This window comes from Candoia aspera, chromosome 3 (assembly GCF_035149785.1).
Source record: "Candoia aspera isolate rCanAsp1 chromosome 3, rCanAsp1.hap2, whole genome shotgun sequence".
Lineage (NCBI taxonomy): Eukaryota > Metazoa > Chordata > Lepidosauria > Squamata > Boidae > Candoia > Candoia aspera.
The window spans coordinates 18,726,785-18,752,593 of NC_086155.1; the positions used below are offsets into that span (position 1 = coordinate 18,726,785).

Here is a 25,809-nt window from a genome sequence, read left to right on the forward strand (position 1 = left end):
GAAAAGACCTTGATACTAGCCTCATTTTGAAACTGTTCTTTTAACTCAATCTTTTCTTCCTTCCCCCTCTCCGAGACCTTCCTTTAATATTTCATTTGTTTAAAGAAGAAAAAGCTAACTTTGGTCAGGACTGAGAAGTAAAATAAATATGGAGTGAGGACCCTGATACATCACAGATTTTTAAAAAGGGATGATACTTAAGTGCTATATAGGTAGAATATAGAGTTTCCAAATAACATGCATTATAGATTGGGTGTCATTTTTTTAATGAAACAGCTGCAACTTCAGTACTCCTTTCCTTCTGTAACAAGGATCCCTTTTGTTATTATTTATATTGCTTATAAAGGGGGGAAGAGGGTTATCAACATCAGCATACTTCCCCAATCATAATATTTATGAACAACAAAACACGTGATTGGTCAATTTTTACTCTTTTCTTAGCAGCTACAGTCAGTCAAGCTAAGCTGTACCTAAAATAATAAAATAAAATACAAATTCTCTCTTCAACTTCATATGGAACAAAAGATTTGTTCTGAGTTAGGGTGCAAACTTCCTCTTCAGCAGAGGTAGAAGGCTCACAGATAAAGCAATCAATCTTACACATCTGAATTAACAGTCAGAATGATGAAGTTCAATAGGGCATAATCTCAAGGATGCGTAAGATTGCAGCCTTAAACCTGGCTCCTAAACAGCATGATCTTTAAGCCAAATAAAAGCTAATCTTGGAATCTTTGTTCTAAAAAAGAAAGACAACAACACTGAAAATTCACCAATGCAGTGGTTGGTAACTTGAAAAGACTTAGAGAACATCTGGCCCAGCACTGAAGGACTTGGGCTTTACTAAGAAACATTCCACTGGATCTTTACAATAAGGAGGGTTGCGTGTGTATTGAAATAGTGATGATTTTAAAATTACTCTTCTATTTTGAATACACATAGGACATTCTTCACATGGTAAGTCTAGAATGAAATTGCATTTTACATTCCATAGGATGAAGAAGCTTACACACTGGTCCTTTCTAAAGCAAGTATCTGATATAAATGCTGGTGGACATTCTGATTGCATCTCCCTTCCCTTTCTCCATAAGGATAGGAAACTATATACAAAGTTAAATATTTTTTAGAAAGTTGATCGTGCAATGAAGCGGGCATGTACACAGAAATAAGAGTGCGAGGGATGATTAACAATATAGCAATGAGCACTGACAGTAAGTGGGGAGAGAAATAACTCATTTTGTCCAAAAAGGAGGGAGAACATTGCAGCATTGACCTGTTGGGATGCCCTGAGAAAAAGCGGTGCCCATTTATAGCATGTTATTGAAGCAAGAATCTATTTGAGAAAAATAAAATACATCCCATATTATTTGCACTGCCAAAAACTCAGGGTGCAATCCAATTGAGAGTGGAGGGAATGCTACTATCTAGTCTCCGTTCATTCACTGGAGCTCCTGAGTAACATCCAAATTTATTAGAGGCTATGCAGAAGTGGTTCTTTAGAGACTGAGCCATCAGTCTTTAAAAAGGCAAAGAGTAAAAAGCTCCCTCTCTCAAAAAACTGTACATTCTTCAGGGGTGTGTATGGGTGGGCATACAGTGGTCGTTTAAAGGAATCTGATCTTGTATTTGGTTACAAACACTTGGAGAATATAGGCAATTTTCACTTATACCTAGTTCCTTTTTTTGAAAAACCACCAAAAGAACAAACAAACCCCGCCCCCCCCGGCTTTAAAATATTAAAGAAAAACCGGCAATGTGTTGTAAACTCTTATTATTCCATTTTAAAAAAATAAGGAAAAAATGAAAAACACAAGACTTATTTGGCATATTCTCTGCTTACTCCTGAATATCTTAAGGCCCTGAGATTAGAATATTATGTTCTTGGGACCCTAGGGCTAAATATTAAACCCTAGTGCATCAACTTTCTCTTTAAACCCTAACCAAAGTTCCAGCTTCTCTAACATACCATACATTTCCGCTTGGATAAGGCTTAGTTGCCCCTTTAGCTTCCTTGTATAGAAACAAATGAAACACCACTGATGTTACTGGTATTCTGATACCACCAATGGGATGTCCATCAATGAAAATATACTCTGTAACAGAGGTATGCGCCTGCTGTCAGGACAGTGAACATGCAGATGTTGACAAGAAATGGTTTCCAGGTTGTCATGATGTTCTCTTCATCCTCTTCTTCTGGTTTCAGCATTTCATCATTGCATGGTGAAGCATCAACAGTTCTCTTCCTAAGCTTACTATCTGGATTAGTGCTGCAGGACAACAACAAACATATTGAGATTAGAAGAATTCTTTGGCGTGTGGTGATCAGTGAGGCTTACTTTGAAAAGTAGATCAACTTCCCCCAACATGATTGTGATATTTTAGTTCTGTCATTTAAGTCATTCTGACTCACTTCTAAATAAGAATAGCTAAATTAAAACAGGACTAAACAGGAAAAGGATTGTGTTGATATAACCATATAACCATTTATAAAGCAATAGTGACATCTAGTGTTAAAAATGCACTTTATTTCTCCTTTATGCTTCTGATCTCACTCAATTTCTGGATATTTTAAAGCTTCTACAAATTGAGCTGTAAAACTTGTCATCACCTCTAAATTTCCTTTGAAGAGGTAAGGTATGTCTCAGAAATTTTGCAACAGACTTTAAGGGACCCAAAGTGGAACTACATAGGACCATTAGTTCCATAATTATTTTTTTAGATATCCCCCTTTACCCAAGAGTAATATGAACATACATGAAATTTGTAGTTTCACCCTGACACTGTTTCAGTTCCATTAAAAACATTTCATTCCATTGAGAAATGATGACTGCTAAATAAAATGCCCCCCTTCAACTGTTGCAAAAAGTAAATAACTTAAAATACTTTCAAACTGTAAGACAAGTCATCCATCCTTCAAACTCATTTGTTAACATGGTCACCATGGAATTTTTTAAGTAGTTTTCACTTTCAGAAGGCATGTAAAGAAAAAAGAAGCTTCTTTCAGAGCTACTCTTTGACTTGTAAGAATGATAAATTAACACAGTTTATTAAATTACTAGAGTAGCTCGGGTTTAGGATGGCTTACAGCTTAGAAATGGCAATATTATGTTATCCACACTGAATTCAATTTAAACAATTTAAATTTAAAGCATTTAAAGGCTTCTTTTTCTGGAAGAGAATGCAATTTGCAGCAAAAATGTCACAACCTTCCAAGGTCTAATTTTATTTCATACACTGACATATGCATGATATGAAAGAGCATAATATTTTCAGTGTATTTACTGAATACACTGGAAAAGAGAGCAGACACACCAAACTGGTGGGAACATGCTTTAAGTTGAGACAATTTGCTGAGAATCTGCAAGAAGTATTCCAAGGCATTCCTTGGTAACATTACCTCTCCATGCTCTGCTGCTCAGAGGAACAAGCCCTGCCATCCAGAACTCTGGTTTCCAAAGTGTTGGCAGCATACTTGATGTCCTCCTCAGCCCTTGGATGCTTTGAAAGATCATGCACCCTTCCATTTTTCATTGCAGCGGTTCTTTTGGGTGGCCTAGGAGGCAGAGGAGTATGTTCTGGTGGTGGATCCAAGTCTTCGTTAGAGAGTTCTTTCCACTGCTCCTTCAACATGAAGAAGGAATTTATTAACTTCTCCAGAATGATCACACACACATACCCATTCCCAATGTTTTCCTGGATATACAGGCAACCTAGAATTTATGGGGACATTAAGGTGGATATTTCAGGTTGTTGTATTTAATATACTGTATATAAAAACTTTAGAATGGGAGGCGCATGCTATTCCTCAGAGAAATCTCTCTTACCAGAGTCTTCCTGTGTACAAAATTTGGACAGGAAGTGGGAAGAAAGGGCAGAATGAAGGGTTTTTTTGTTGTTGCTATTTGCTGTTTTATGTTGTTTTGGAGGCCGTGATTCTACTTGGTGTTTTATAGTTTTAATTGTAAGCCTCCCAGAGTCATTGGGAGTCAGGCAACCTATAAATTGCATTGAAGGAATAAAGAATCAGGGCATGCTTTGCCCTATCTTTGTAACAATGGTTCCCTGTCTTTTCAAACTGTGAACAAGGAATTGCCTTTATAAGCACAATCTCATATGGTACTTCATATAATCCTAAGCAAGTTCTCCATTGCAGCAGGTATTCATTCTTGTTAATACATTTGCTCATTCCACTAAGAAATATACCATCATTTGTCATCAGTGCTCTGCTACTTTCTACATATGATAAACTGACCAATTTCCATGAAAACAAATAGACATCAAATCTGGCAAACTTCTGTGCTGAAGAAGTGGGGATGGGAAGAAATTCTGAACCTCCAGGGAGATCCCATCATGATCTTAATATGACTTTTTTTTAAACCCAGGGCTACAATATCAGATTTCAATGTCAAACAGCTAAGCTACAACTTATTAAGAGGTTCAAACTCAACTTCCTATGGCACAAACAGGGATAACAGCTTTTTACCATACCACAACTGTTAAATCATATCTCTAATGGAAGAATATTTCTCATATGCTAATTATGAATAAGATAATCATCGTTATCTCTGAACTTACTAACCATGGATCTGAGGAAGAAGACCGTAATCCTGCAAAATGTATGTCATAATAAACTGTGTTTATCTTGGAAAATAGCAAAAGGTTCTTTATTATCTCAGTTTATATCAACTAGTATGCAGAAGACTAGGTCTTTTGGGTATCAGTGCATATCACTGCCACTGAAACTCTTCTACATACTAAAACCTGAGTCTGGCTGTAAACAGTGTTTAAAATTGAAGACATGATGTACTGCATATGCTGACAGGGGCACTCACTTGTACAGATGAATCTCCCATAATAAATTTGGCTCCCTCTGTAACAGCCAAGTAGGAGAAGCGAAGTTGGTCTGCTGTTTGTATAAGCCCCATTCGGTATTTCCTCATTTCTAAAAGAACCTGTTTAATGTCAACAGAAGAAGGATCTTTCCGTTTGTCCATCTGCATGAAGAGAGGTGACACTCAGTACACTTTGATTTTTTATTAACTGCCTATCTTACATTTCTCAGAATTCAAAGGGGTCATAAAATGAAACAACAAATGATGTAAAAAACCCCATATATCAACAGGTTCATGAATGCAGGAACAGTGAGAAATCAGCACTTACACACCAACTCAGAAAAATAATTCCTGAGAAGAACAATAATGCAACTCAACAAGGGTTTGATCCCCTAAAAGCAGTACAGTAGTATAATTTCTCATTTGCAGAGTAGCTGCAAAACACTGGCATTAAGAGTACTCAAGTCTCATAAAATGACACAATATTCAATAAAAACAAAGATAGCACATTTTACTATAGCCTAATCTTTTGTGAACTGCATCCCATAATAATATAGTCTAAAGGGGGCTCATAAATCTTCTTTCTTACCACAACATATTAAAAATGACTACCCCTCTGGAAACAATTGCAACTATCATGCTTAGTTCCAATACTTCAGAGTCCCAGATAAGAAACTCTAATGCCCTCAGGCCCCTTAGAAACAGCCAATTTCATTTGCTATCTTTTATATCAGCCCATAAGACAAGTTCTATGTCTGTAAATCTCATTTCAGAATTTATTACTTTACTACTTCACAGTAAAATGTTCTTAAAATAAAATCCATTACTTCTAGACTAAAATATTTTTGCAGCAAAGGGGAACCTCTCAATAAATATTAGAGCAATGAATAGGTGATAGGTTACCATGGTTCTTCTGGTGTCAATTCAAATCTCTTTTGGGCAATAGGAATGTTAGAGCTTCAGCAACCTGGCCTTATACCAATTTTAAAAATTTAACACTTAAGTACTTAGAAGAACCAAACGAAACAATCTCAAAAATTTACAGGTTATTACTGCAATTAGAAGTAGGAGGTCCACCCCATGATTTAAAGGAAGCTTGAGATACCAATCTTGGTAAATCCATGTAGGAAGCAAATTTGCAGGCATTATGGAAATCAGGTGGATTTACTTCACCTTCAAGTCAAGAGGTGCAGTGGACGTTATACATCACTGGCACTTGACCCCAGTTAGATTGGCACATATCTATCAGAATTATTCTTCCAAATGTTGGAGAGGTTGTCAAAAAGAGGGTCTTCCTTTTATTTGTGGTGGTCATGTGATAAAGCTATACCTTTTTGGTGTAAAATTTCTGGTAGATAAGTACCATTACTAAACAAAGAACTGAACACTCCCCAGAGTTAGCCCCCTCTCCCCCAAGTCCTGCTATGCTGCCTCATCATGGTGGTTGGGTATTCCTGGGAGGGATGAGTGAAAAAAGTTTGGAGTGTTTGCCAAGAATATACTGTATATTCCCAACAGGGTCACCCAAGGTGTGAAGGTCATCCCAGCTGTCCAGCTAAAGCAAGCAAGCACCTATATTGGGCAACAGCGATATAGGAAGATACTGGAGACAAATCATCACTTTAATGACAATGGCAAAAGCATCAATTCATACTGTGCAGAAGGAGGCAGTGGCAAACCACTCCTGTATTTTATCAAGAAAACGACATGGATATCATGGAGAAAATCTATCTATGTGGTTGCTAGGAGTCGAAAACGACTTGATGGCACATAATCAATCAATCAATCAATCAGAGTTAGGCTTACTGCATTTTTTTATAGGACCAAATCTCAAGCTTAAAAATAAACTTATTATCTATTTAATTTTAGCAGCTAAAATAATAATTGCCCAACACTGGAAAACTCCAGATAATGTAGATGTCATGAGCACTGATGGTGAGCAGGAGGGGGCCCCTATCCAGGGGGGGAAACGCATGCGTAGTACTGAGGAGTTAAGCAGCCATTCAAAAAGACACAGAACAGACCTGCCTTGACTTTTGGGGTTTATCTGTCTGGGTTTTCCCACGCTTCTTCAGTTAGTTAGGATTTTCTGTCTTATGTAGCAGTAATAAACACTAGAGACCTATTCCTCATCTCACCGTGGTTCCTGACTGTTAGGACAGTAACAACCGAGATGAACAAGTGGTCTTCAATCGCTACATTAGAAAAAAAAATCATAAACTTAAAATAATGAAACATCAGAGGCAGGAATCACAATTTGATCACATTTTATGGTTTATCTCAGTGAATTTTATAGTTTATCTCAATAGCAATAGACTATAATATGGTAATAATTAATATACATGGTAAATGTATATGTGTACTGTGCCTGTATCTTTACTAACTTTTTAGTAGATTTTTTGGTATTTTCTATATTTTTTTTCTCTATGCATCTTGGATTTATGTTATTTAGTTACTTGATAATGTAAGAAAAAAAAAATAAAAAAAAAATCCATTACTAACTAAATGTAGGAAAAAGAACATTAGGGGAATACATCTGTGCAGGAATTTACTATTTAATATACCACCACTGCCCCTTCCTAAAGCACTGAAACCATAAGCGTTACTACATCTACAGATACAGTTTCAGCCATGCTGGTTAGTCACATTCTACACTAAACCATAAAATGGCCTATTTGTAAATCTGGCCAAGATGTATTAAATAAATCATGCTTAAGCAAATAATGGCTTCATGCAACCTGTGAACCTAGCTATTTTCAAGTTCACCCTACAGTCACAAGGATTAGAAATTTACTATGGGAAGGGGAAATCGAAAATAATACTAAACTGTCTAGAATACAAAGGTTCAAATTCCCTGCTTTTAGACATATAATCATATCAGTGTGGAATACATTGTGACCTGAATTATATCTAGGAAATGTATTGGGCAATCTGCAATTTCTGCAATCCTAATTAACTCATCCTAAAAGCTATTGAGTAAGCACCACTGAACACAATGGATCTTACTTTAAAGTAAACATGCATAGCGTTGCAATCCTTTGCAAGGGTTGTTGCCCAGACATTTTTTCAAAAGCTGCAGGATGTACTTCCAAGTAAGTCCTACAGGCTTAGGACAACGTAGGATTTCCCCCCAGGCTTTTAGATGTGCTAGCACAGATCTGCGGGGAGGCATTAAAGAGTCCTGGAGAGCTGCTCATGAATTACTTGCAAGCAGCCTAAAATTTAAGGCAACAAAAATCAAAAGGATAACATTAAGCATTGCCAAAAACAAGAACAACACAGTTATTGAAACAAGAAAGGACAAGGATGGGGAAAGAGTGGGTGGTAAGTATTGACTAACAGAAGGCAGACTTTACTGAAAATTCCGCTGGTGCTAAGCTTTGAAGTCAAAACACAGCATTGAAGGATGGGATTTCCTGTAGACCTCAAAAGATTTATAGGGAGCCTTTAACAACAATGGTTTTTGTGTTCCTCGTCCTGCTGCTGCCTCTTTTTCCCCTTCCAGCCTTTTCTTCTTCAAGGTCAAAATTGAAAAGAATCTGGGATAGGGTCTCCATATCCAGTTTCCACTCAGCAGTCTTTGTTGCAGTGGCATAATGGTTATCAAAGCAACATTCAGCCACATTACAAAAGTCCCTGAAAGGTATTTTGCTATGACCCCGGTTGAACCAATTATATAACTATCCCCCCAAGTTCCTGTTGGGTCTATCAGCCATTCTTACCAAGAGAAGACAAGTGTCAACCAGACAAAAAGTTCCTGATCTTCCAATTCCAGCACTGCAATGCACTACGATGGGACCATGTTCAGGACTCAGGGACCCTGATTCTCTCACTTTGAACAGGAAGTTGAGGAATGAAGCTGGAGATTCTGGGACTCCAAAGTCAGGCCACGTTGTGTAATGGAAATGCAGAATTTCTCTCCTTTCATGTGTCTGTAAAGTGCAAAATAAATTAATTAAAGATTAAAAATGGGCTTCTCTTGCAATTTGTAAGTTGGAAGCATCTTGTTAAGCCGTGGAAAAGGCCGAACAAATGTGAAGCTGCAGGGAATAACAACAGGATGGTGATAAAGATGACTGACTGCCATTCCTAACAGAATACCAGAATAATCCTGGAAATTTAAACCATAGTTCAGTAGATGCAGAGCCAGGATACATGGAAAACAGAGAGCAGCAGATGAATTAACTATGTGAGTAATGGAACAGATTACAGGAAGAAGGCAAACTCAGGATTTCAATGTATGAAATCATTTTTTTCAAACGGGTTTGCAATCTCCCAGAGTATTGTACAGCTTGTTGTTGGGATGATTTTGGTTGGATGACCACTCCTGGGAAAAGTAACAAAGGTATTGTGTTCTTGCCATTGTGCACTATCTTCCATGAACTGATGGAAGCCAAAGTCTTTGGTTTTGTAGCTCTCATGAGCACTGACAACTCCTTTTCTGAAGTTTGCAGATATCTCTTTTAACTGGGCATGATTTACTTCCACTGTGTAGTGAAAAGCAGACTCTGATGTGTGTTTTCATAGAGGGGAGTCCTTCAAGCTCCAATCCAATTGTCATCTTACTGATCGGAACATCTAACTCAACTCTGAAGAGAGCTGATTGTTGTAGGGCTTCACATATTTTTTTCCAAGAAAGTGGATGTTGGCTCAATGTCTTCATGAAAGACATAACACAGTGCACTATTTTGTGGGGTATTTATCCAGGATCTATCTATCAATAGGACTTAGACAAAACTCTAATCACACTGTAGGTCACAGTGCTGTAGGATTACAGATACTCATAAAGGGACTACAAACTCCCTCACATCACTGTACTTCTAAGATCATCTTGAGTGGATAATAATGATTAGGGCAGAGGATTTCAATTTTTTTCATCTCCCAGCACAGGTCTCATAGGTGGGACTTTCAGATCGTGAGACCAGAAGTCCCATGACATCACAGGCTGCTAGGATTCAGGAGAAATGGAGGCAATCCACCCCTGGAGATGTCACAGAGGTGGGCTTCTGGCTGATGCAGCACATCTGCAGACCTTTTTCGGCATACCAGTGTACTGTGGCATAGCAGTTAAAAACCGCTGGATTAGGGAATGGTTGTGTTTGTGTTCTTTCAACCAATGTGGCAATTATTCAAATACTAGAATGAAATGGTATCCAAGATAAAAACTCAGAAGTTTAGTATCAACTTTGGAAATTCTTGAAGCATTGATGAAATGGATACCAAACATCACTATTTTAATAAAGAGAACCAACACCGCAAAATATAGTATACTGATTAATTTTTATCATACTTACTACGAGGTTCTTCAATTCTAATTGTCGGACTGTATAATAGGATTTTATATCTTCTGATATTAAGGTTAATGTGAAGTTTGTATCTTCAAAGAACATTTCTTTCTCCTCTTTTTGTGGCCAATATTGCGCACATTTTATCTGGAGGGGGGAAAGCAGAACAAGACTTACATGTAAGTTATTTAACAAAGGGAAATATAGAATGAATGCATATACACACAAATACACTCACCAAATCATCAATATATATGACAGTCACAGAAGTTCATTGTAAGATTATACTTTCAATCTATAAAGCTCTGCACAGATGTTCAAATTTATATGCATGTGCATGCACACATACAAGCAAACTAAGAAGTAACTGCTTAATCTAAAAAAAAATCCCAATAAGTTTTCCTTAAGACACTACAATGACTCAGTGCACCACTGTCATTTCAAGGACTTGACCGGGCACTAGATTCTGAATTTCTAGATCTATTTTGGGATTACAGGACATGTCACTAAGAAATACAACAAGGGCACAAAATTATCCTAATGCTTTAAAGGATGCTACTTGGAGAAGAGTTGGATGCTTATATGGACAACCTCAGGCATGAACCTTTCATTGCAATTCAAGTGAGAGAGTTGCATTGAAGATGCCCAGTATACCTCACACCTGGTTTCAAAAATCCCACTTTTATGAAATCATTTTGATGACATATGGGATAGCTTGAAGACTACAATGGTTTACTTTAATTGAAGTCTGAACTGTTCATTACCTGAGCTTTTGACTAATCATACTAATTTTCTAAGAAATTATCTTCCAGGACATCCAAGATATGCATCGTTAGGATGTATACATGCTAGAAATATCTATCTAATCCTGGAAAACGGGGAACCTTAGCAGAGAATTCTGGAATTAGGTGGTACTAAATAACACACATTTTGGTCACAAAAAGGTACACTCTTGCTAAATGCTACCCTGCAGAATGCAAAGTAATTTCTCTGGCTAGGATTATAACTTAGCAGGAGTTAAGAGGGAAATGTTCACGGCTCATGGATTTTTACTGTTCTATTTTCAGATTAATAACATTCTTTCTTCCTTTCTTGTTTCTATCATCTAACAAAGACATTAATTATTACACTTATTAAATACCAGTGAAAAATAATAAAGTGTGGGATGCTTGTACTGAAGGTCTTTTATGGAACAGAATCTAATGGGATTCACAAAAGAAATGCAACAGTTATTAAAGGTAACAACATTTTTCTTCCTTTCAATCCTGAATAGCACGACCCAGCTGGATATAGTAAGAAATTGTAACTCTCTGTAAATTTATTTTTCATTACAACATACAAGAGAATTCACTGCATATATGACTTCTGTACCATATGGTGACAAATAATGATTCTTATCCACTGAGTGTCCCACACAACCATTTGTTCATTGGTGTTAGCAGCCCGCTCCCAAGACTTCTTCATAATTCTTTGTTCAAACTTCCTAGCAGTGGGGAAAAATGCACGGAGGTGTTTAGGGCAATGATGGAACCCATAGTCAAAGCACTTTTTTTTTTTACATCTGTTTCACTACTTGTATTACTGTAGAATTGGAAGCCTCCACTCAGTGAGGCAAATGACTACCAAAGAGGAGGAGGAGGGGAGGACCCCCCCTCCTCCTCTTCCTCCTCTGGCAACTGCCTGGATGAGTCCCTGCAGTTTCCTTGGCAAGATTTCAGAAGTGGTTTGCCAATGCCTGCTTCCTAGGGCTGAGAGAGAATGACTGGCTCAAGGTCACCCAGCTGGCTTCATGCTGAAGGCAGGACTAGAACCCATGGTCGCTCAATTTCTAGCCTGCTGCCTTAACCACTACACCAAACTGGCTCTCTAAAGAGTCTTCTAGGTTGAGGGAATTCTTTCCTACATCTCAGAAGGAATACGATTCACCCTCTACTTTAAAGAGTCCAGAGATGACAACATTCTAAGAACATCACTGAAGTCATTTTTTTGAAATGGCAAACGAACCATTGTTTGAAAGAGAAAGATTGGCAGCCTTGGATGTTAAGGATGAAGCACAGCACAGCACATCATGATTTCAAGAGCACTTCTACTAATTGATATACATGACAATTAATTGAATGCTGGCTCAGTCATGAGTTTTACCTTATCCCCCAAGCTTTTAACATAAATGGTGAAATGTTCTGAATAAGCTTTAATATATTCAAAATGTTTGTTTGCCACCTTTTTAAAATGTAAAAAACTATTTTGAAGCTTTGGGTAAGGGATTTGGATTACATCATGAAATGCTACCCAATCATCTTCATGAACCAGCTCTGCTAAAAAAAAAAGTCTGCCGGCTCTTAGGGATCTTCACTGGTATAGTTATGGGCTGGACTGAGTGCAGTGAGGTTGACCAAACATGGTCTGCCATTATCTGTCTTCTCTGCAAGCCTCTTGACCAACTTTCAGACTGTTTAGAAATTATTTAATCTGACATTCTACAAACTGCACTCTGATACTGATACCTGAGATGCGAAAATCCATTATGCAAATAAACAACAAGCTTATAAAATGTGTTTAATGCTGCATCATTTCTTTTTTTCTTTAGAAAGATCATCTGTAGGCATTCAAGATAAAAATAATATGGGGAGGTGATGGCCATTAGAAGAGGAATATGAAGGAAGTTGTCATCAGCTAAGCAATACACCTTCTGAATATGTGGCTTTTAAATAGTCCATTTCTAAGGGAGCATTTCCCTTATCAGCTGAAGGAATCTTTGCATGCCTGTACATAGCAAATATTTTCTAGGCAAGTTATCTGATGCATGGTCATTTGAGGCACAGGCCAGGCAACCTACAACATAACCAACAATTTCAATTACTATGTTTTGCAGTGAGAAGCAGAGGCATTTCAGAACAGAAGACAAGTTGTCTTCAGGAACATAGAAGGTTGCCATATGCTGTCAATTTTTACTTCATCTGGATCAATATAGTCTACTGCACATTAATTGGCAGTGGCTTTCTGTAATTTCAGATGGCGTTTCTACTTTAGGACAGCTAAGGATTGAATAGCTGCTTTCATTACTACTGTTCTTATTGAAGGGCTTCTGGAAAAGCTTTTGAGAAATGCCAGCATTCCATGGATTTATGGGGTTGAAAACTATTGCTCCATAGAGTATTTACTTCTGCTCAAAGTAAGCTTTCACATAGACCTAAAAAAGTGTCTATCAAAAACATATGCTGCTGAGAACTCCCAGTGCCAAGTACCATCAAACCACATGTCAGATACTGGCTTCCATACTAAAATGTAGAAGGTGGACATTCCTGGCTCGAAATCCCCTTCCCTAAGATGTTCTAGGCACAACTGCTATAGACATTAAAATAAAGCTCCTGAAAGATGAACTATGTCAAATAGTTCTATCTAATGCCCTTCAGATCCTGATTTTCATTACATAATGAAAGGAGACTAGTTCCCTTCCAGGTCTGTAGCATCCTATTTACATCAGTCAATTCTGTAGGGCCTCAATACAAAACTCCATGTGTTTCAAGTAACTAAAAAAGTAGAAATGATGTCTCAATAGGAAAATTAATTGGATCAAACGCTTCCTTGCTGACAAAAAACAATAATGCTTAGGTCCATTTACATGAACAACTGAAAATGAATACAAGCTAGTAGTGATTCTGAAGGAGGGGTTAAAAGACAACATTTGCTGAAAATTTGGTGCTGCTGATTAAGAATCTGAGGGTTTTTTTTAAAGGCTGCACTGAATTTCCAGGATTCTTTGCTTCAAATAACAGCTATTTCAAAAGACACAAGTAGAGCCGCAAATCATGTGTTTGCAAACATATTCTGGAATCTTTCAAAAAACTTAAGGGGGCCCTACCCTTTGTAATCCTAGGCAATTAATAGATAGTGAATGTCCTGATGCCACATGTTCAAATCTGATTAGCTCTATTACAGATGGTGAACCACAGACCTTCCCAATATTACTAGACTGTCAGGATGACCAGCTTTGATAGATGGCGTGAATACTTTCATGCTCCTTCAAGTGGCCCATAAAAATAACCAAGATTTTTAAAGGCCTGTCAAATACATTTCCTTGCTTCATCTCTACTAGCTTGGCTGCTTTACAGCAGCTGCCACCTCTCATGACCTCACTAAGAATCAGGAAGGAATGGTACAAACTCAGATAAATAGGTAAATATACTCAGTCTTCACTACACCCAAATGCAGAGGCAGCAGAGGAACTAAGTAACCAATTTCCTTGCTCTGGCTTTCAATGTGGTCATATTGAACTTACATGGCAAACATTGAGTTCTGAATTCGGAAGGTGCCGTTTTATTTTCATTCTGCTTAACCAACCCTTTTTTTTAAACTCTAGAAACATGCTTTATGGGGTGATTTTTTTATTTTTGCTGAATTAAAAACATTAAGACTATTTTTGCTAGATTTTTAAGATGTACATGAACCATGTACCCATGACCCCAAAGGAGTCAGAAATTATATATACTTACTGATCCCTTTTCCATCACTCTGTTAAGCATGACAACACCACGGCTTTTCTGTTCCCAAATCATCTCCCAAAAGTGGCCACAAGTATTTGGAAGCGGACCCTGAAAAAGATACCAAACTTTCAAGACACAGTGGTATTCATATGGCACAAATTTCAGAGTACTGTAATCAAGCAATACTTATCTAGCAGTTCTAAACTCAACACAGTGTGGCTTCCATCTCTAGGTACATAAAATCCGCCATCCAGATTGTGGCAATTTAGAAGTAACAACAAACAAGCAAGCAAACAATAGCAAGCTAGCTAGGTTTCTTTTGAAGTTGCCAGATTGTAGCATTTAACCATGCATAGGTCAAAGATTTTTGTACCAATAGGCAAGGACGCCTATGCCTATCTTCCAGAAGGGAGATGGGAAAGAAAAGTTCTTAAGACAAGTATGTCACTCAGCAGGATAAAATTTATTCTGTAGTCAGTGTGACTTCTGGTTTGCTGCGATGAGGATCACAGAAGCTCATGGGTAGGCAGTTCAGTAATTTTTAACATTTCATGTTGTCCGGTTGGCCTGACAAAGAAGGTCAGGAAGAGTTTACTATTCCTGCTAGATGTTTACCCCCACCACTTTTAAGGTAACCTTCTTCTAGGTCAAAGACTCTTCCTTTCCCGTCAAATTAAGCCATGCTGCACTGAGATACTGAAGCATAAGTATATTAAAAAAATGCTCCGAATTTAAAATTTAAATAATAACAATAACAAAAAATAACCAAAGATAAGTCTTCATCCCACAAGCCTTGCATATTCCGGGACCCTTACATTGAAAAGGCATGACATATGATAGAGAATGGCTAATGTCCATTTCATTAATTCACAAATGACACTTAGAATATCAAATGTATGTTGTCTTTTGTAACAATTGATATATATAACCCAATGCTACCAGGAAGTGGAACTGGAGGAATTTGGAACTGCCAGTTTTATCTCAGATCAGATAGAATCTTGGTCATTTAACTTTTAATTGGCTGAGGAAGGATATAGGATTGTCAACCTCACAAATGCTCAAGCTGATCAATTTATTAATTTATTATTTATTTTTCAAATTTCTATCACTGCCCATCTCCCCCAAAAAGCGGGACTCTGGGAGGTTTACAATAAAATCAGCAATTAAAACCATAAAAAATATAAATTACAATATAAACCACCAATAAATAAGAATAAAATAGATACAAAATCCAAGCAAAGATCTCATTCATTGGGGAGGGATCTACGATGCTAGCCACCCCCAGGAAGAACTATTGCCCGTCCCACCCCAGCTGAGGTGGCAGAACCAGGTCTTCAAATTCTTCCGGAAGGGGCCCGCCTCACCTCCGGGGGCAGAATGTTCTGGAGGGCAGGTGCCACTGCAGAGAAAGTTCGCCTCCAATTGCTTCCATACAGGTCACAATACAATACACAACACACTGATTTACTTTTCTCTCACTTATGCACCTTCTCTCTTGATAAAAATCAAAAGCAGGCAACTTAGTGTCATTGAGAGTTTTGAGGCTAAAACTCCCATAAATGCAGCTATTATATATTATAGCCAGGGATTATGGAAATTGTGGAGCCAAATATTCAGTTATCAGTAGTTTGCATGCTCCAATTTAACTCTTGATGCATTTTGTAACCAAATTATTCTTCAACTTAGTGCTCGTCCACCTTCTACTATGACTCCTGCCATTGTACAGATGGATCTGCAACTATTCTGGGTGACATAATTTACTAATGGATCTCCAGCTAAATGTTAGTTTTGCACAATAGCATTTTGGTACAGATTCTTCAGCTTTAAACCTTACCTACAGAACTATTTTTATAAAGATTCTGCCTTGAAATTTTCATGCTCTTAGATATAATAAAAGATGAAGCTAAGGAATAGCTTCCTCAATTTGTGCCCAGTGGCTTCCTCTAAGTCATGTTAGCATTTCAAGTTGTCCGATAATACAATAAAAAAAAAAGAAGATAAACTTTATGTTAATTATCTTTAACAGTTCAGGTCCAAATAAATCAAAGGAAAAGTGTTGAAGCAGAGCCAAATGAACAGATGAATAATTTAAAATACCTGAGGGGACAAGATTTTATCAAGGGAAGCAGCTTTGGAAAGAGAAAATGATGTGATCAACAACCAACAGGAAGGGTGTGGCACACGGCTTCTTACAGTGTGCTATTTCAGGAGTAGATAATTTGACTCTGTCTTAATAACAATAGGCCATATGCTAGCACAGCATTCCTTACATTAGTGTCCTCCAAATGTGTGGGATCTAAAGACTCATAATCCCTGGCCCTCATTGTCCAAGAGTTGTCCAAGAAGTACCCATACCTTCCCTAGGTATTGCCCATGCTTCTAAGAACATGTAACTCTGAGACCCAATGATGAAAGGATTAGCAGTTTAAGCTAAAAGGAGTTTAGCTAGCAGTTTTAGCTAAAGGAGGAAAGAAATGACTGCACACTTCCAAGTTAGTTAAACTACAAAGCATGGAAATAGTTTGTAGTAAGAAATGAAGAACGAGCAGTCCTCTACTGCTAGCACTCTCGAGTGATGCTGCTTGAGCACAGAGAATTTCAGAATGCTTAAATCATAACAATAATTTATTATTCTAGATAAACAGATGACCACAGGAGAAATCCTTTTTGTACAGAACTGTATCTGCTTTTCCAGTCTTGTTTCATTTATTGAGAGAATATTTTATAAATTTATTCTTCAGAAGGGGTTCTTAAATTTCCACAGTTCATATGAGCATATATCCAGGGTCCAGAAGAATACAACTTCTGTAGGCCCTCTTTTCTAGATATGTGCCTAATGGCTTGACTTTGCTTTCGATACCTTTCATTTCCACTTTCCTCAACTGCAATTCCCAGAGTTCTCAGCCATGTTTTCAGCCAACTGTAATCATGGCAAATGTAGTTCTAGCACCTCTGGAGGGCACCAAGTTGGGTCAGAATATTCTAAATTACACTACAGCATATTATATGCCATCAAGTCAGTGTTGGATCTTAGCGACTACATAGATATTTTCCAGGATGATCTCTCCCCAATTTGGCCCTTCAGGTCTTTCAACAGTACACCTATCACCACTGTAATTGAGTCCATCTATCCTGCTGCTGCTAGTTCTTTTCTTCTATTTCCTTCCGCATCTCTTAAGGAAACTAGTTCTTCGGCTATTGTGTCCAAAAGATGATAATTTGAGCCCGACAGTTCATGCCTCAGGTGAAAACTTTGGATTGATTTGTTCTATGGTCCAATTGTTTGCTTTCTTGACTATCAAGAGTCTTCATCAAAAGTGTCAATACTTTTTTTATCCTGCTTCCTCTAAGTGCCACTGGGATAACCATTGCCTGCAAGATCCTGATCTTCGTAGGAACAGACATATCACAGTACCTGAACACCTTTTCCAAGGCCTCCATTGATACTCTACCAAGTGTTAGTCTGTGGAGCATTTCTTGACTGCTGGTTCCTTAACTGTTGATAGTCAACCCTAAAAGGCAATAATATACCACCATTTCAATATATTCACTGTCAGACTGGTTTGTACCTGTTGTCATTAGTTAGGTTTTCTTTATATTTAATCTTAGTCCCATTTCTGTACTCCTTGATTTTAATTAACAGAGCTTACAGATCATTTGTATTTTCAGCTATCACAGTAGCATCATCAACACGGTGCAGGTTATTGATATTTCTTTTTCCAATTTTAAAACGACACTCATCTTCTTCCAACCCAGCCTCCCTTAATATATATTCAGCATATTGGTTGAATAAATAAGAGAGTATAGAGCCTTGTATCACTTCTTTGCTGACCTGGAGCCAGTCTGTTCAGCCATGTTCCTTGAGGACTGTGGCTTCCTGTCCCTATATATAGGTTTTGCATGATAACACTGATTTGTTCTGGGATTCCCATTTTCCTAAGCACATTCTACAGCTTCTTGTGGTTGACCCAATTGAAGGCCTTTCTATAATCAATGAAGCACATCTTGATTTTTTTTTTTTTTGGTATTCTTCGGCTTTCTCAATTATTTATTTATTCAATTTCTATAGCTGCCCATCTCAGCAAGTGACTGAGCAGTTTCCAACATGTGTCAGCAATAATGATCAGATCACTATTCAAACTTCATCTTCTAGTACTAGAGGTTCTTATAAATAGGGACTATCTTCTAAGGTGCCTTGAATGTTGACATATCTACTATTTAGGGTTTCATTATACTCCATTTTTCTTTGATTTTCTTTGATCTGTTGTTATGTGTCTATTGGCATCCTTTAAGCACACCAATTCAGGACTGAAACCTCCTTCTCAGATCTTTTGGAACACTTGCCTTCTCTGTTTCCAACTTCAGTGTCTTTACAGATGTTGTTGTAATACTGCTTCACGTCTTTTCTAACAGCTCCATTAGCTCCTTGTGATTTTAATATTTATTTATTGGCTTTGGCTTCTCTTCTGGGCAATTTTTACCGTCTGTTCTGATATCCAGTTTTCTTTCTTCTGTTTGGCTTTGGCAGCCTCTTTTCACATACACCTTTGATTTTGTTCCAGGGTTCCTCTGGTTCCCTAACTGTAAGGTTCAGGATTGCAAGATGATTCTTGATGTTCTCCTTAAAAATGATAGGTATATGCTGAAGATCATATTGTTGCAACTCTTTGGCTTTCTCCTTTCACTTTTCTGTGTGGTCTTCCTGGTGATGTAGGTGTTATTTTGGAAGTTTGAACACTGTGTTAGCAATGAAGAAATCAGTGGTTTGGCAGAAATCAATACATTGTTCTCCTGCTTCATTTCTGTTCCTAGGCCACCATTTCCAACTACATTTTCCTCCTTACCATTTCCATCTTTGGCATTCTGGTCTCTAAGCACAATCAGCACATCTTGCTTGTATGTTCCGTCAATTTCAGATTGAAGTTGACCATAAAACTCATCAATCTCTTCTTCTGCATTAATGGTTGGAGCATAAACTTGGATAACTGTCATATTAAAAGGCTGTCAGTGAAATCTAATTGATACTAATTGAATAAATAAATAAAATATTATTCAATCATTGACTGCATTGCATCCAAATACTGTCTGTTATATGTTTCCTGACTGTGAAACTTGTTCCTTTTTTTATTTTCACATCCTGAGTAGTAAACAGCACAATCTTCTGAGTGAAAGTGTCCAGTCCCAGTACATTTCAATTTACTGATGCCTTAGATGTCAATGTGTAAAATGCATATCATCTTTCACTGGGCTGAGCTTTCCCATGTTCATTCTTTTTATGTGCCATGCTCCCACTGTAATTCTGTATTTGCAGCTTAGGGTTTTCTTTTCCAGCATCCATATTCCAGCAACTAGATATCCTTAAGGCTTTAATCTAGCCACATCATAAACACTATTAGTATTCTAAAAGATCCTCAACTCTTCCTTGAGAGCATGTTGCCCTATACGACTTGAGGGGCACTCTGTCATCAATCACGATATTGTGATTGTCTATCCATGTAGTTTTCTTGGTAAAATACAGGAGGGGTTTATCACTGCTTTCTCCACAGTATGAAACGATACCTTTGATGTTTTTGCTAAAGTGATCATCTGCCTGCAGCATCACTACTTCCCAGTATCAGTGACTGCTTGATTTAGCTAGGATGATCTTCACACCTTGGGTGACCCTGCTGGAAATATATACTCTTGGCATACACACCTGTCATTTGCTCATCCCTCCTCCCTACGATGGGGCAGCATAGTAAGAATTGGGGAGGTGGGAGGGGCGGAATAGCATACTATCACAATAGCACAATACTACATGATGTGTGAAGGTAAAGCATTTCACTTGTTTTCTCATATGGCCACCAGATGTGATCTTCAAAGACCAGCAAACAGGAAAAGAAGACTATTAAATATATTTTCTTTCCATTATTCTCCTAAAGGTCTTACCTGTGTAAGGATGTAACTTCTGTGTGCCTCCTCCATTTTTATCAAACTTGCATTGACATAATCATTGTCACCTTGCAGTAGCTTAATTCGGCTGTGGTCAACTATAGAATGGATAAGAAACCTATGCTGTTAAACACTTACACATTATTCATACATTGCCAAGCAGTTCATTCAAGAACAAAGATGTAAGTCATTTGCTTCCAGATACATGAAAAACAGAACAACACCTTTATTCTTAAGAAAAGCTCCTGTACTATTATCATGTATTCTTGGGAGAAAGCAGAGCACTTTATATTTAGCAAGGTGTAATACTGTAAGCTAAATATCATGTCCCATGTTATTTTCTCATTTTACACAAAACATTTATATGCTACTTTCCATAAAACCTCTCAAAGTGGTTTAAGAACCAAATTTAGAAACAGTTATAAAAACAGCAATAAGATAAAACAAACTACAGAAAAAACATAAGTTAATGTGCCAGAGGGAAAAAAACCTGAAGAAAAGTATCTATTATTTACACAGGGAAAGTCTGAATGAAGGAGCAGACCTTCAGTAAGCTATATAAAAAACATTAACAAATATTTGCCCCTAGAACTTGGGGGTGGTGGAGGTGGAGTGTTCCAGACAGCTGCACAATCTCTAAGAAGATCTATGTGCAAATGCATGCAATATTGTACCCACATGAACTTAATAATCATGCAGGTTTAAAATGAGTACCTTGGTTCCAAGTTGTTGGGGGTTTTATATGCTGCCTAATAGTTAAATGGTAGCCAGTCAGTCAGTCAAGGTAGCCATTACAATAACTTCAGCACAGAGTGTATGTGACAAGTCCGTGGCCTGGTGCCTCATTCAGCAACACAGCAGCTGCATTCTGTCCTACTGCAGCTTCCAATCCAGGTAGAATGCTTTACAATAAGCCAAATGTGGGATTATCAGCACACGGGTAACACTGGCTAGATTACCTCTAACCAGGAAAAGGGATAGTTAGTAAACCAGCTGAAATCAACCATGGGTGCTCCTAACAACATAAACCACCTGGGACTCTGGAAATACTGATGACTGTAGGAGCACCTCCACTTCCTTTTGATGGTGTGTACTCTTATTTAGAACAAGCACAATGCAGAGAGTTATAGGGATATGCTAATTTAGAATTTACCATCTTATGTGCAGGATATTGTAAGACTTTCCCTAAACCATTCCTTTCATTCTCAGGAGAACCTGGAATCTCAATCACAAAAAGCCTTAATTGCTTCACCTGCATTGTCCAATATATTTTTTTCAGGTAACCTTTCTTAGAACCCACCCAGCGATTATCAATATTCAAAGCACTCTGACAGTAACTGCACTCTGTTTTAAAGATCCAAAGTTTGCTCTCTTTAGCCCACCCAGATATAAAAGAATTCCTATATTTTACAGGAAAACCAAACTGACTGGAAGCCATTTCATCTAAAACAAACAAAATCAATGGTGGTTACCACAAAAAGATTCTCTAGAACTGATCAGTAAGCAAAATTATGTGCAACATTATAGCTTGTATTGAGTTTTCCTGGAAGGCTCAACAGATTTTTAGTCTGTTAAGTGACTGTAGAGTTTTTCTAACATATGGAGAAGAACAGATTGGCTATCTGAATGTGTAGCACACATGACAATCAAAATAAAACTTCTGTGGAGATGGTTATTACACTTGGAGATGAGCAGAGGCAAAAGAAAACTAGTGCAGTGAAGTGAATACAAGACAGATTTTTAACCACAAATATTTGATTTTAAATTCCCCTTCACCATCTCCCACCCATACTCATTTCTTAGGATTCCATGAGAATTTTTTGTAAGTGTTTTGTTTTCCTTTGGAATTCACTGCCATCTCATAGCCACTAGTTCTATATAACACCCTTCAGATAGTTGAACAATGCCACTCTATCTGCACCGCCAAGCCTTTTCAAAGTTAAACATTTCTAGTTCCCCTGTTGATAGGATTTAGTTTCTTAATTGCCTGATCACCTTTACTGCTCTTTTCTGAATTTGTTCCATTTTATCAAAACCTTTCCTAAAGTGTGGTGCCCAGAACTGGATATAATACTCAAAGTGGGATCAGGCCAATGCAGGTTAAAGTGGAGCTATTATTTCTCACGATATGGGACCTATATTTCCCTAAATGCAATATAAAATTGATCTTTTTACAACCACATCACAATGTTGACTCACATTTAGTGTGGAATTAATTATAATTCCAAGGTCTTTTTCCTAAGAATGCTGTCAAACCAGGTATCCCCTATTCTATTACTGTGGAACTGATAGCTTGTTGAAATGCTTACTGCATGTATCTATTGGAGTAAATAGATAAAGGAAATATCATAAGCCTTGTATTCTGTTTTTCTAATCTCCTGTTGCCTTCTATCTTAACCAGTGCAGACAGACAAAAGGGAGCCAGCCATTCATTTTCTCTACAGCCTCATTATGCATCTCTACCTATTTTCTGATTCTGATGTATTTAAAGAATTTTAATTGTGAAATTTACTGTGAGGGGCACCTCAACCTCCTTTCCCAGAACCCTTATTTGTATGCATATTTTGTGCACATTTTTGTTTCTTTTTGTTCTGCTCTCTGGAGGACATTTCTGCTCTATGATGCGATAACTCAGAGTAGCAAGCCATGGTCCAGGTGTGCAAGCTCTTCTGTCTAGGATTATCTTATCTAATCTTCATGTATAAATTACTCTTTACAATTACACAATTCTCTCCTAGATAGTGCTCTTTCAGAAACCCTGTTTTGCAGTTCCCAGAACCTCATCTGACTATAATTGCAGGAAACCAGCTGCCAAGTTTCCCAGGCTTTTGAAATAAGAAATACAAGAGCTGTCCTGTAAGCCCTAAAACAGGCTTAATGTAAGAAAGAATGCAAAGAAAAACAACTTCTAACTCAGAAAATCCTGGCCCACAAATCTCTGTGATGTGGTCCCACTACTTGACATCCCATCTCACTCACTGGGGACTTCAGTAACTCCCAAATATTAAGTGAAGCACCCACAACCAATTGCACATGCCGTACCTATGTATATACTGTAATTCTAATTCATGGGTTGGGATTACATTTGAAACAGCTTGCTGTTCTTTTATTTTTAAAAAATCCTATTAGGAAAATAATAATGCTATTGTTTTTGTAAATAAATTGAGAGGGTCATAATACTTACAGGGGCTTACATCTCTGTACCTGTTGCGATTTTTGTTTCTCGGATGTTTGGCCACTTTACATGGAAAGTCACTGGCTTCATGTTTGATATCCTAGAAGGAAATAAAGGAAGACATTAGTATATGCTAGGACTTGTGTATATTACCGCCAGCTTTGAACTGTTGGTTCAGAAAAATCACTGAAAGCTAGTGGCTTATCACCATGTTTGATTCTGTTTGCTCTCAACAGTTGCTGTGCAAACTCTCCAAACTGTGGCACTTTTTAAGATTAATGATGGCAGAGATTCAAGGCATATATTACACACTAGCAGCATTTATCATCACTGAAAATAAATTTGGAAACTAAGAATTTTAAGAGAAAGATATCACATTTCACAGGATTTACACCACTAAATACAATTTCATTGCTGAAATAAAACGCACAAAGAAAGAAATGTAAGTAGAGCAGCTAAATAAGGATATCTACAGGAACACACATGTTTCTTGATATCCTACATGCCACCCTTACATACATACATATTAATAGCTAAAGGCTACAAATGCCTGGTTAAGATAAGAACCTAAGTTTCCTTGAGTCATCAGCAAGCTGTACAGGAACTGTAGATGTTAAAAGGACCCTTTGCACTGGAGGCATATTGCACTTCACAGCAGCAGTACAGGAGATACAGCCATCCAATTTGGCACAGGTCACTCATCTCCTGGCAACTCACAAAAAATCCAACATTCACCATCAGTAGCATTATAAAAGAAGCTTTGTGCAAGATGAATCAAACCTGTGCACTGCATGTCAGGAACTTAAACCAAAAAACAAAGTATGCATCACTTAAAAATGCAGAGATTTAAAATGCAGAGAGAGAGAGAGAGAACTTACAAGATTTTTCCTTGAAGCATTTTTCCCCACTAGACTTGGAGTGGAACCATTTTTTTACTTATACTGTTAACTAAATAAACGTAACACAGCTTACACCAAGGCCATGCAAGTTCATGCTGCTGAACTACAACGGTATGAGTTTTTCTCCAGCCTCTTAAGAGTTAATCATTTTTAGCATTCATTCTCTTTTTAATCTTTGTCCTGTGCCTTTAAAATTTGAGAGCCATATTAAGTGCTCATTGGAGTGAAGACAGAATATAAATCAGATCAAGTTCCAGCTCCCACACCAAATGGACAGTGCTGGCTGCAGCTGAAGTTGGAAGGCTCAAGGATTCCTTACCCCTACTGTAGTCTCCTTAGATTTAAGATACAGTATTTAGTGCCAGATCATAATCAAGTGGTTTCCCCCTCCCCATATTCCAGCCAAACTGTGGTACTAAATTTAAAGGATGCTTTGAAAACCCTGTTAGATCTGAGTGTATTGAAATTTTCTGACAGATAGAATGGTCCCCCATGCTTGTTGTAGGGGACTGGGAAAATCCCACTATTGACGGAAAAACAAAATGAACAGGCCTTGGCCCCCAAGAAGTGATCAACAATTAGCCGGTGGTAACAGCTGCTCACGAGGGCAGCTGCCAGCTGACCCTAAAGACCCACTGCATGGAACTGATTTTCCAGAACAATTTCAAGTTAGTTTCAGGCCTGAATTAAACACAGAAATAGCTTTGGCTACTGAAGACTGGATCTTTTATTCTGCTAGCTTTAAGCTATTTTTAGCCTTTGAGACTTGCATTTCTTACACTGTACTTACACTCTATTTCTACCATTATTAAATTCTGAATTGTTTGATTTCTCGTGCTAAATCACCTTAAGAACGTTATTGTAGGGTGGCCTGTAAATACTCTTCTACATACTTTTCCTTGGTATTGTTTGGTGAAGATAGATCTCGACTGTTGGTCCTTTTAGCTTTATATAATGTCTCATCTTCTCTGGATAAAGGCAACCTGTTACATCCTTTATGAAAGGGTGAGAGTTAAAAGAACAGGAGCGTTTGCTTTTTCAACTCTCCATGTATGTTTGAAACATGGCATGAAACAAGACAGAAGATCTATTTCTGAGTGGCACTGAGCCAACCAAAAGTATCTTTTAAGGTAGACATCACAGGTGGCCAATATTTGCATTTTTGTACAAGTTGGCATTTCAAAAATCTAAGCAGTAGGGATGTCA

At 37.7% G+C, this 25,809-nt stretch overlaps 1 protein-coding gene across 1 annotated transcript in view; it reads right to left on the reverse strand.

Moving 5' to 3' along the window:
* Positions 1-244: 244 nt before the first annotated feature.
* PTPN1 (protein tyrosine phosphatase non-receptor type 1) overlaps positions 245-25,809 on the reverse strand; it is an 86,696-nt gene continuing 61,131 nt past the window's right edge. Inside the window, exons 2-9 of the mRNA XM_063297058.1 lie at positions 23,714-23,804; positions 20,527-20,627; positions 14,608-14,706; positions 10,124-10,261; positions 8,552-8,761; positions 4,830-4,991; positions 3,395-3,618; positions 245-2,264 (exon numbers count right to left, since the gene is read on the reverse strand). Of these exons, the coding sequence (XP_063153128.1) occupies positions 2,075-2,264; positions 3,395-3,618; positions 4,830-4,991; positions 8,552-8,761; positions 10,124-10,261; positions 14,608-14,706; positions 20,527-20,627; positions 23,714-23,804 (1,215 nt within the window). The 3' untranslated portion in view covers positions 245-2,074. The remainder of the gene's footprint in view (positions 2,265-3,394; positions 3,619-4,829; positions 4,992-8,551; positions 8,762-10,123; positions 10,262-14,607; positions 14,707-20,526; positions 20,628-23,713; positions 23,805-25,809) is intronic.